At 38.5% G+C, this 12,780-nt stretch overlaps 1 protein-coding gene across 1 annotated transcript in view; it reads left to right on the forward strand.

The window, feature by feature from the left end:
- The first annotated feature begins 394 nt into the window (after positions 1-394).
- Positions 395-12,780, forward strand: part of LOC114462538 (tetratricopeptide repeat protein 39C-like) — a 29,101-nt gene continuing 16,715 nt past the window's right edge. The window contains exons 1-5 of the mRNA XM_028445444.1: positions 395-939; positions 2,259-2,307; positions 5,046-5,174; positions 10,474-10,588; positions 12,042-12,408. Coding sequence (XP_028301245.1) covers positions 788-939; positions 2,259-2,307; positions 5,046-5,174; positions 10,474-10,588; positions 12,042-12,408 — 812 coding nt within the window. The 5' untranslated portion in view covers positions 395-787. The remainder of the gene's footprint in view (positions 940-2,258; positions 2,308-5,045; positions 5,175-10,473; positions 10,589-12,041; positions 12,409-12,780) is intronic.

The raw sequence follows: 12,780 nt of genomic DNA on the forward strand, positions 1-12,780 counted from the left end.
ACGTGGGTGATGAGTTGAAACTTTCACAGGTGGGGGCGTGGTTTTTGAGGGAACATCCTCCAAAAATATGAAAATGTCAAATGACCAAATCATGTTTACTTCCAAACATAATAAAATGCTGTCGAATGTAAAATCTTTATGTTCCACGGTTTTTTTCAGTGTAGAACCCAATAATGGGAACCTGATGAAAAAATCTAACATGTAAAAAAAAATTGATTAAAAATGTACAATATATTATTGAAAATAGTTTTATTGTGACTTGCTGATGTGCGTGCGTTCCACATCTGGCTCTAACAGCAGCTTTGTGTGAAACGTGACTGCGGGCAGCTCGCGCTCTCCTCCCATTGGCTGGCTGTGACAAGAGTGGGCGTGTCCACAGTGTGAGGATGCGGATGAAGTAAATGCTGGATGCTGAGTGGATGGATGGATGGATGCAGACTTCCTCCATCCTCCACCCTACCCGCGCTGCGTTCTGACGCTGGCCCGTGGACTCGTTATGTAACACGGAACAAACAGACGGTCTGTCGGTGCTGAAAGATGGAGGTTATTATCACACGGTAAATATGACGATGCAGACGGTGTTTTCAGTGTGAACGGAGGCTGTAGCGGCCTGTGGACAGACGGCGGGGCTCGGTTTGCTGCTGAGGCCGCATCGACGCATCTACCAGGAGTAGATCAGGATCAGAACCAGGACTAAGACCAGGACCAGGACCAGGATCAGGACTAAGACCAGGACCAGGACCAGGATCAGGACTAAGACCAGGACCAGGATCAGGATCAGGACTATATGATGGCGGGTCCAGAGCAGCAGCAGCAGCACCAGCACCAGGAGGAGAAGGATGCTGAGCGCATGGATGATGCTGAGATGGCTCTGCAGGGCATCAACATGCTGCTCAACAACGGCTTCAAGGAGAGCGATGAGCTCTTCAAACGCTACCGGTGGGTTAATAATAACAATAATAATAATAATAATAATAATAATAGAATGAGAACTAATCCTTGTATTTTTAGATCTGTAGTATTTACAGCACATACAGATGTGTGAGACTCCTTCATAAACATCTGTAATGAGCCAAACCATTAAAATAGCATTAACAGGCACAACATGTTTTACCATCTAACTTCACCAATGTGTTTTTATTTTGCCAGCAAGTCATTTTTAAAGAGTATGTATTTACATATTTAACAAAAGTAAAGTGTGATGTTAGTTATTTTCGGCCTCCTCTGATGTGTCATACAGCAAGGGTTCTCAACCTTGAGTTCAGGATCACATTTGGGTCGCCAGATGTCTTCAAGAAACTAAGAGTATTTCTTTTTAACAATTTGAACCCATTTTTGCTTATTTTTACCTTTTTTCTGCAACTACACCAAACTTGCCTTATTTTAACCTATTTTCATCACTTTTTCTTGCCATATTTTTGCTCCTTTTAATGCATTTTTGCTAAATTTCTCCCATTTCTAACACTTTCGACATTTTCAGCACTTTCTACCACTTTTCCACCTAATGTTGCATATGTTGACCCATTATTGTCACTTTTAACCTCTTTTCACCATATTTCATGCTTATTTTTGCCAATTTAACCACAATCACTATTTGTCATGTTCATTACTTGCCAGTTTAAACTAATTGTTGGTACTTTTAAAATGACATTATCCCAATCCCCCTTCCCCTATTTCTGCCACTTCTGAGCCAATATTGACACTTTGACCCCTTTTTACCTCTTTTTCTGTCTGTTTTCTGTCTAATTTGCAACTGTTAACCAATTCCTGTGGTTTTTAAAATCCTCTTTCACCACCTTTTCCACCATTTTGTTGGTGACACTTTTAACCCATTTTTGACCCTATAGATGACTATACTCTATAGTCCAAATGATAATAAACGTTCCTGGATAACAGTGGATATTATTCAGATGAATAAATAAATGTGGTTATCACAGATTCATAGAACAATAGACCATCATTTTACTGACTTTATGGATGGACCCCAAAAATCTCTCCCCTTTATTCCCCCTTATAGATGGTCCTGTCTCCACATGACTGTTCTTCAATGTTCATGTCTGTGTTCAACCACCTTCAGCTACAGTGGGGGTCCCCACTCTCTAATACCTTTATTTTGGGGCTCACGGCCTGAAAAGGTTTCTGTAGATCATTCACTGCATGACCTGCAGAAAAAGTTTCTCTTCTCATGATCCAGTTCTATTTTATTATCCAAGGACATCATTATTAACGTGCGTTCCTCTCTTGTTTTTCCTCTGCAGGACCCAGAGTCCACTGATGAGCTTTGGTGCCAGTTTCGTCAGTTTTCTGGTGAGTTCTCTCTAATCCAGTGTTTCTCAATTGGGGGTACGTGTACCCTAAGGGGTACGCGATGGCACTACAGGAAGTAAGAGAAAGAGAGAGAGAAAAAAAGAGAGGGAGGGCAATTTACAAATGAAAGCATTAAAAGTATGGGCTTTTATGTAAATTTTTAGTTAAAAATGATATAATATTACCAGCAACTCACAAAACGACAACAAAAACACACAAAAGAAAAGAAGAGAAAAATATACTGACTATTAAAAAGAACATACAAACAACAACAAAATACACAAAATGACACAAAAACACACATACTAAGAGATAAAAAAAATACTTACGACCAGCAACAGACAAAATGACAACACACACTAAATGAGAAAAAATACACAAGATCACAACGAAATACACAAAACTAACAGAGAAACATACAAAACGACACAAAAACACACACACTGAGAGAAACATGTACTGAATAATTAAAAGAACAGAAAACAACAAAATACAGAAATGATCTTGATTAGAACATGAAGTGAAAATACAAGAGTCAGTCTTGGTCCCACACCAGGAGGGAGATTATACCTTCATAGATAAAACTATAGAAATAAATCTATTCAGGAGGCACTAAATACTGTTTTATTCACTTATTTACAAAATGAGATCCTTTAAAATGTGAGATATCACTCATTCATTCATCATTATGATCTATAGTTGTTATTTTACTGAGCAAAATGTTCTAGTCAGACATAGGGGGTACTTGCATTTAAAAGTTGGATAAAATTTGGGATCCACTGGTCTAATCCAATGTGAAACGTACAGTATGAATGTGATGAGGATGAGATGATTAACCTCAAACTAACAATCATCAGGAGAACTCTGGGTCCTGAGCTGACCCAATGTGTTCTATAAGTGGCACCATTGACACTGGCTGCTTTGTCTTCTTCTCTTTTCCCTCCATTAACATAATGGATGTTTCTTCTTCCTGTCAACAGCAGCATTACCTCTGCAGGGAAGCATCTTACTGAAGGGCAGACTGGAGCTTTTTCATACAGTGATGGCACAAAAACACAAAGTCCACACAGCTGAAGCACACATGAGGTCATCCACCAATAGGGAGAAGAAAAGGTGGTGACGCTCATGGGCTTCAGGGCAGACGGCAGTGTAGGAAATATAACAAACTAACATACAAATCTACAATTCTCCATCTTTTTACTACTTTTTTGGTTCATTGGGTTAAAAAAAATCTCTGTCCAGTTCAGTGAGATGTTAGCAATGACTGAATGACATTTCCAGCTCGTTTCTGCCCACACACACACACACACAGAGATGTCGCTGTGTTCTACCATTCACTCTTGTGCACAAAGCCTTTTTCTGTCCCCGCTCTAATATATGACGATTACATAATAATGCACCGTCATTGAGCTGCTGAGCAGATTCATTAAAGTGCTCCGTGTTGTTGGATTATCTGTGAACCTTTGATCATTGAATGTCAACTGCTTATTCTAAGTAGCCCTTCAGGTTTAGTCCCCTTGAAGCACATGTGTCAACCTCATGGCTCAGGGGCCAAATCCGTCCCTTTGGAGCACCCAATTCGGCCCGCTGGAGAAAGTAAAAATAGAAAACATGAATCATTGTGTAAATGAAACTCAACTTTCCTAATGCTTATATCGCATGATTGCAGTCGTTTTTAGTCTTAAACTGTTGAAAAAATTCAAAATTCTTTCAAAGTTCTTCAAATTTCTCAAATTATTACATAATATTTCCCTGCTATGCTCTGTCTTGGAGAATAAGGTCCTATTTCCTCCATACAGAACATCACTGGGGGCTGTACGGACGGAAATAGGACTTTATTCATATTCTTAAATGTAAATAGTTCCTAAACATTTACAAATGCACTTCAGTAATCAGTATTGTGATGAATTATAGGTGAAATTGGCTGAAGGCATAATAAACCCAGATAAGGGACAACTTTTAGTCACTTTTAAGGCTATTTTAAAGAGTTTCAATCCTTATTTTATTTTAGTGTGATATTTACTCCCTAAAGCATGTGGACTGATGCTGATAAAAATGTCATATCCGTGTGTCGCCAGGATGTCTGCTGTGAAGTTGTTCTCAGTGCACACAGGGGGGCAGACGTCACCTGCTCAGTAGCGGATTCTCTTCCACAGAGCGTTTAAATGAGCTTCTTAAATTCCAGTCTTCAAATCTTTGTTTTGCTTCACCTCAGATATGAAGATGTCTATTTTCATCCTGGAGAAGTTTCTTTTCTTGTTTGACCTCAGTGGGCGGGGCTTCCGAAACATGAGGGCAGAACATGTTAATGACGATCAAATTCATTTATCAACACCTGATCATTTGTACGTTGGGATTGGTTGAATACCAATGTTTCATAAATCACATGTTGGTCCTGTCGTACGACACAATGTGCTCAGATTTACACCTGTTTTCACACAAGGTTGATAAATTAGAGTCATTGTGTGTATTTTTGTTGTTGTTTTGTATATTATTTATCATTTTGTGTGTGTTTGTTGATGTTATATGCATTTTTTGAGTATTGTTTTATTGTAATTTTGTGTATTTCTGTTCTCATTTTTGTTGTTGTTCTTGTCGTATATTTCTCTGTTATTTTTGTGTAATTCCAGAGCGATTTTGTGTTTTTATGAAGTAATTTTGATTATTTTAGTTGCCTTTTTGGAGTCATCTGCCAGTATGCAAACCTTGACCAGTTACTTTTTCTCCATTTTTTGCAGAATGCCATGATGACCTTTGAGGAGGAGAAGATGCAGACAGCCTGCGATGACCTGAGGACCACTGAGAAACTGTGTGAGAGCGACAGTGCCGGAGTTTTAGAAACCATCAGGAACAAGATTAAAAAGAGTGTAAGTGTAAGTTTATAGCAAAAATATCACAAAGAAAGAAGAACTCAAAAGCTACATTTAAATTACATTTGAGGGCCTCCATTTTTTTTTGATGAGCACAAATGCACACGATCTGTTCCGCAAATATATATGTTTTGCAAACTCGTAATATAAATTCTGAAATGCACACGCTCTACTTCACAAATATTATTTTGAGGCATACTTGTAATATAAATCCACAGATGATGCAAAATGCTGAATGTGCATTTACAAACTGCTTCCGTGCTGTGAGAGAAATGTGTGTGTGGTGAATTATGAGACTGCCCTGACGTCACCATTGGCTGGTAAAAGTGATTGACAGATTCATCAGCCAATCAGGTGTGTTTGCTTTCAGCCAATCATATGGCTTCTTACATTTTCTCCACACTTTTAAACCAATTGCAGAGCTACTGATATGTGCGCATACGCAGTGTTCAAACAAGAGTGTGGAGAAAATGTAAGAAGCCATATGATTGGCTGATGAATTCATTAACCCGCGACGTCAGGGCATTCTCAAAATTCACCACACACATTTCTCTCACAGATACACAGAGGTTTCACAGCACAGAAGCAGTTTGTAAATGCACATTCAGCAATTTGCATCATCTGTGGATTTATATTACAAGTATGCCTGAAAATAATATTTGTGATGTAGAGCGTGTGCATTTCAGATTTTATATTACATGTTTGCATAAAATAAATATTTGCGAAACAGATCGTGTGCATTTGTGAATCTGAAATACAACTGTGAAACAAAGCATGTGCTTTCGTGAAAAACACTGCAAGAGTTCATTCATTATGATTCTGTTCTGATTCCATAAAACTCCATTACAGTGGTAGGATTCTCCTTGTTCCCCTTTTTGCTCTCTAGGACTCTCCTGGTCTGATGCAACTCATGTTTAAGATCCTCAATATTTGAATCATAGGCTTTAGCCAACAAAAGAACAGCTTCCTCTTTCAAAAAAGTGGGATTTGATGGATTTAGTGCCTGGATACCTTGCATAATATTACAGTTTGTGTTAGAGATTCTTCTCCCTATTTCTCCAATCATGTTATCCACAACTGGATAGTACACAGAGACATTAAAGGTGTGCTTGCAATCTGGAACTGTATGCTGTCCCAAGGTGGTGTGGATTACAGTATCCTGAAGCACCTTTGGTGTGAGTCTTGCCCTCTTTGGTCTTTGCTGAGCTGTACTAATGTCACTTTTTTTACATACATCGGGTGTTTCACTCCACATTACTTCAAAAGAGGCTGGACTACGATACTGAACCAGTGTGTTTTTAAGAGCTTCGATAAGTTCAACAGCCTTAGCATAGTCCACTGTTTTAGATTGGAGCATGTCTGATAAAAACTTGGGCTCACTCAGGACCATTTGGAACAGAACAAGGGATCCAGCAAAATTTAGATCAATCTGGACCAATATCCCTCTTCCTTCAATAGCTCTTTGTGGATTATTCTCAGAAGCTATTGCAGGCAACCTGTCCTTAACATTGTGACAAGCTATGTGTCTACAGGCCCAATGTGTATCACTGAGCTGTTGAAGCTCCCTTGGTGCACCATCAAACATTTCTCTCTGCACTTCCAGCCATTTGTTATGTACATAAGACCCAGACATGAATACATACAGTCGTTCTAATAATGAAAAGAAGTTGCCTGAATCTGCCACACTTTTTACAGTATCTACAATGACTAAGTTTAAGCAGTGTGCACGACAGTGAACATAGAAGGCATGTTTGGCTACTTCTTTTATTTTTGCTTGGACACCAGCATGTGTCCCACTCATCCCTGCAGCACCATCATAGCCCTGGCCCACAAGGTTTTCCTTGCACTCCAGCCTATGCTTCTCAAAAAGCATATAATCTTCTCACTTACTGTAAGGCGACAGCATCCTGGTGTTCTGCCACTTCAAACTCCAGAAAGCTCTCATGAACCACACCGTTGTAAAAATACCTTAAAACAAAGGATATTTGCTCTTTCTTTCCTACATCTTTAGTTTCATCAACAATAAGTGAAAATTGCTTGCTTGTTTTAACCTCTTGGATAATTTCTTCTTTGACCATTGTAGCCAAGCATTCAAGCATTTCATTCTGGATTGTTTTACTTGTGTATTTAGCATTTTTAGCTGGTTGTTCAAGCCTTTTTTTAATGATGGGGTTGTGGTTACCCAGCAATTCTAACATGGACAGAAACACACAGACTTCCTATGACCACGCTGAGCTATGTTTTCTGTGGCTGTTAAAACAAGAACTTCAGCTAATGTTTTAATATAGTTTAATATAGTACTGATTCTCAGCCACCTGCTTCTTATTTTGTTTATCTGTTTATACATTGAGGTGTTTCTATCCATAATGTTCTTGTTCTCTGTCCATGCAAACATTGTATATACATGGAGTTCAGATCTGGCATGAGAACAGAAACCACTGTCTTTCATAACAGCCTTTTTCCAGATACGAAAACTATCGAAAGAAGTGAAAACTGTCCTTGGAGCATTAGGAAGCAAGTTTTGCCTGCAGGCAGAACAGCATGCTGCATCTTCTGAATACGAGTATTCTAACCAGCTGTGAGTTTTGTACCAGTTGCTACGGATGCTTCTCCTGGCTCCTCCCTGAAGAGTCTTTGGGAAACTCTCTCGCACTGGCTGCACTGGTACCTCACACCTGGACTTGGATATGTCTAGAAGATAGAGTGGAGTAAAGAATCAAACTGCATTACATCACAACTTATCACACAATATAACAACTAGTAAAAACACAATCAATTTGGAACTATCATTGATTAGTGATGGCCCTCAAGCTGTGTTATAACACACCAATGTTTTGTTTTTTGTTTGATTTTGAAATTTAACCTGTACCAAAATACACAAAATAGTAAAACCCTTTATCTACTCACACTTCCAATTTTCACAATTACTCACATTTAAGCAAACAAATGACCATAAATATTTATTTTATTTTAAAGAAGTTTAAGCAATAACTCATGAATACATCTCTTAGCAAAATGTAATTTTTTGCCTATTCTTGTTCTTATTCAATGGAACTTGGTGTACTATGCAACAAATATTTGCATACCATGTGGACCAGCTGGAGCTGGCACAGACTGTCTGTGATCCACATAGCCTGTCACTTTCTCCCTCTTCATGTTGGGGATGTTCTTCCTCCTTCGTATCTTCACAGCTGTGGTGTTCTCTGACCTCATCACCTTGGCCTTCTACTCCACCTTTGTCATGCTTTTGTGGCTCTTCTCTCTCTTCTTGCACCTTTTCCATTTCTCCTTCTCCATCTACCTTACTGAGTTCTTCTGCTTCTGTTTCTTTTTCCTTTCTCTTTGGTGGGAAAAAGTGACTTATAGTACCTTTCCTCTTCATTTGTGTAAGATTCACAAAGTAGCTTCACAATGTTTTCCTTGACAGACATTGATTTATAGACATACAGAAGTAAGTGGACATCTTGGCTGCAATAGCTCGGCACTGTTAATATCTTACTGTAGTGGAGACTAACATCCACACAGAAAAACAGATTCTGTCTATGAAAATGAACAGGACAACTGGCACATCCATCACATTAAAGAACCATTCTGTAATATTTAACATTGTGTAAGACTTGGTTGAGTAATAAAAATTGTGGAGTAGTTTTATACCCTAATCTCACTCAAGCCATTTTTGTAAAAAATGTACACACAGATACCAGTGATTATTTATGTGGAGAAACATTATTCATACGTTTTTGCAATTCATAACAATTCACAAGAGCCACAAAACGTCCCAATCGACAACAAAAAAAATCCAATGCATCACAATTTATGTGAGTAAGTTGTTTCCCATGTTTTGAATTTATTTTATTCTATTGTTTTCACTCAGAATATACTTAGAATGTAAAAGGCTTATTCAAGGAGTATTCCATTTTAATTTTGGCCTCAGGAAGTTGAGGAAATGTAAAACCCTCTCAGTGCAGCTGCAGCCTCCAGCTGTACAGACGGTGAGGACCAGGGGAAGTTACATAGGGAGTGAATGTCGTGACACAGCGTTGCTCAAAGTCGCTTGGAATATAAACATTTGTCAACAAAGTCCTCAGTGAGTTGTGTCACTGGAAGGGAGGTCGTTTGATGTCGCATCATTTACATTCATTTAAAATTTAATCTCGTCAGCAGAGTCACTGAAGTCGCATTCGGCGTCAACGCACTTTTAGGTTTACATTCAATGTATCCCGTCTGTTCTCATTCTCCCTCTGACACATATACGTGGGGTGGACTGCGCGCAGCACGGATGTCTACTTTGAGTTTGTGTAGACCTTGGTGGAGTCCCTTTCCCCCAAACATCTTTGTGCCTTTATTCTGTTGCTTCTCCACTTCATTCCTTCTTCCTCGTGCTTTGCCGTGTAAAGATACAACAGATAGCGACATGAACGCAAATTACCTTCAGTCAAGGAGCCAATAGGAACACCCAGCGCTGTTTAGAGAGAGAGTTGCAACATCTCCGTTCACGTTCTTTTTACAGCAATGAAAATTGATGGAGCCTCACAATAGTTCCTGGAAGTGATCAGTTGACTATTGCAAAACAATAGAGCTAGAGTGGAGTAGACAGTTGGTGATGCACTTTTGAACGGTAAGACGTTTAAATAATCATATTGGATATTATTATCAGCGTATCTGAACCATTAACGTGTGCATTATTAACTAATTATTTATTAATTAATAATACATTATTAACATATGATGTGTACTGTATAAATATTGTAAATCAATGCAGTTATTGACGACAGATTACCTAAAATCTCAGTTATGTCACTCTGAATCAATGGATTCGAATTGCCCACCAATAACTTCCGGGAACTATTTGAGTCTATTTTGAACTTCTCTCTAAACGGCTCTGGTAACCCCCCAACGCAGCTCATGGAGCACTCCGTACAAAGATCTCTGATTGGCTGAAAAGAAGCTTTGACGCTCCTGGATTTCTAAATCTAAAATACAGAGCGAAGAGAAGGAGCAGAGGTCCAGAGTCCTCTCAGAAAACTTTGAATTACAATATGATCAAAGGTTAGGATGGATTTTAGACCAAAAAACACCCAAAAAAACAAACTTACATACTGCAACTTTAAGTCATCTTAACATGGAAAGATCATGAAATGAAAAAGTTTAAAGTGACGCGGACGTGACACAGAAATGTGTGAACTCTGAAACAGAATTTGGGAAATTTTGAAATGGAAAATCAAAGGCCCTATAATCCCTCTTAAAACATACAAATCCATAAATATGCTGCTGTAGTGAAATGTGTGTGTTCCAGATGGATTCCCAAAGGTCAGGGGTCGTGGTTGTGGACCGCCTACAGAGACAGATCATCGTGGCAGACTGCCAGGTGTACCTCGCTGTGCTCTCCTTTGTCAAACAGGAGCTGTCAGGTAAATACTGATGGTTTCTTTGGCACAATAAGAACAATGTACATCTTGGTCTGTGTTCTACCGTTAAAATCATGTAAAAACTCAACAAATGAGCCTGAGGAGCCCAAATATGATGCTTTAGATTATTGTCCCAACATCAAATGAAGCCGAGCCCTATCTTATATTAAAGTTAAATGTTTATTTTTATTTTTAAACATTTTGGGATTAAGATGAAGATGTGCCTCTTTTCTCTTTTATATTTATTGTCAGTTTTTACGTTTGTTATACGTAATGATAATAATAAAAATGCAATAAATCTAAAATACCATTTAAGCTCTTACTATGTGGACCAAAAAATACATTTAAATATGGCATTTTGTTTAAACTTGTCACTTGTTCAGTTTAAATATTCAGCTAAAGATGAGGTGGATTTTTCCAGAAACGAAGAGATGAATGAATATTCATATGTGGGAGTGAGACGAGTTCACAGTACAATACAATATTAGACTATGGACTCACGATTACAATAAATACAATGTTTTTGGAGGGAATAAAAATAGAAAATAAAATTGCAGTTGGAAAAATAAGCATGAATTTATTTTATTTTATTTAACTCTGGACAAACTTACTCTGACCTTTTTCAACTATATAGGAATTAGAGGTGGGACTCAATTTAAAAAAAAAAATATAGAGACTTTGTAGTTAATGAATCTTGATTCATCTAAATTAATAGCTTAACAATATTTGACATGAGAAGCAACGTTTTTTAATATTAAATGTATGTTGGTTTATGACTGAATCAATGAAAACAATAAATGAGCTGAAACAACTAAAATCATGTTTATTATTAAATCACTGAGCACAAACATTATGTGTAATGTGAATAAAGAATATTATGATTGCATTGTTCACAAAACACTAACTTACATTTAATTAAGATATATTCATGCTTTTCTGGATTTTTGTAAACTTTCTACAACAAATGTGTTGTCTCTGCTAGCTGCTACATGTTAGCATTGAGGTGCTAGCTGTTACACATTAGCAGTGAGGTGCTAGCTGCTACATATTAGGATTGAGGTGCTAGCTGCTACATGTTTAGCATTGAGGTGCTAGCTGCTACATGTTTAGCATTGAGGTTCTAGCTGCAACATGTTAGCATTGAGGTGTTAGCTGAGGGTAGAAGAGATCCGGTGATCAACAAACTCTGTCTTGCACAATTTTCACAAAACTGGGCTTTTGTTTTCCATCCAGTGTTTTTTTTTAAATAGAATTAACACCCTTGAAACATAGAAATGACTTCTCCTCTGGTTCTCCTGTTTCTTGTGTTGTGGTCTGTGTATCAGTATTATGGGTATACGGGGAACTTATCACTCGTACCCTCAATGATTAATATTAATATTCTGATGTCTATCTTTATTCATATATAAGGATTTCTACTAATTTGTGACTTTTGTTGCCCTACTTTCACTAACAGCCTACATCAAAGGGGGCTGGATTCTCCGTAAGGCATGGAAAATGTACAACAAGTGCCACAGTGACATCAGTCAGCTGCAGGAGGCGTGTCAGCCGAGTGCCGCCGCCGCCGCCGCCAACCAGGAGTCCATGTCAGCCGACAACGCCAACCACAACGCGGTGGAGAACGGCGTGACGGCCGAGGCCCTGGACCGGCTCAAGGGCTCCGTCAGCTTTGGCTACGGCCTCTTCCACCTGTGCATTTCCATGGTGCCCCCGCACCTGCTCAAGATCATCAATCTGCTTGGTTTCCCTGGCGACCGTCTCCAGGGTCTGTCCTCCCTCATGTATGCCAGCGAGAGCAAAGACATGAAGGCTCCGCTCGCAACGTAAGACACACTTTCACTGAAATAGGAAGAGTTTAATGTCCCTTAAACAACACACGTGGTTTCAGGGCCCGCAGAATATTTTCTATTTTTCAATCTGAAAACTCTTCACCTTCCTCGCACCAAACGGCTCCCAATGTTTGTTATTGAGATATGAAATCTGAAATATGCTGCAGATTGTCTTTGTGCTCAAATGCACAATAAAACAACAACCACAAAAATGCAGAGAAATATAGAAAACACAAAAATTACTCCTAAAGCACAAAATCACAAACTAACACAAATTGACTCCAAAAACACACAAAATGAAAGGAAAAATACACGAAATGTTCTCGAAAAAACACCTGATTCTTGCACAAAAATTGTTCTTAAAAC

The sequence above is a fragment of the Gouania willdenowi genome, chromosome 4 (genome assembly GCF_900634775.1).
Source record: "Gouania willdenowi chromosome 4, fGouWil2.1, whole genome shotgun sequence".
Taxonomy (NCBI): Eukaryota; Metazoa; Chordata; class Actinopteri; order Blenniiformes; family Gobiesocidae; genus Gouania; species Gouania willdenowi.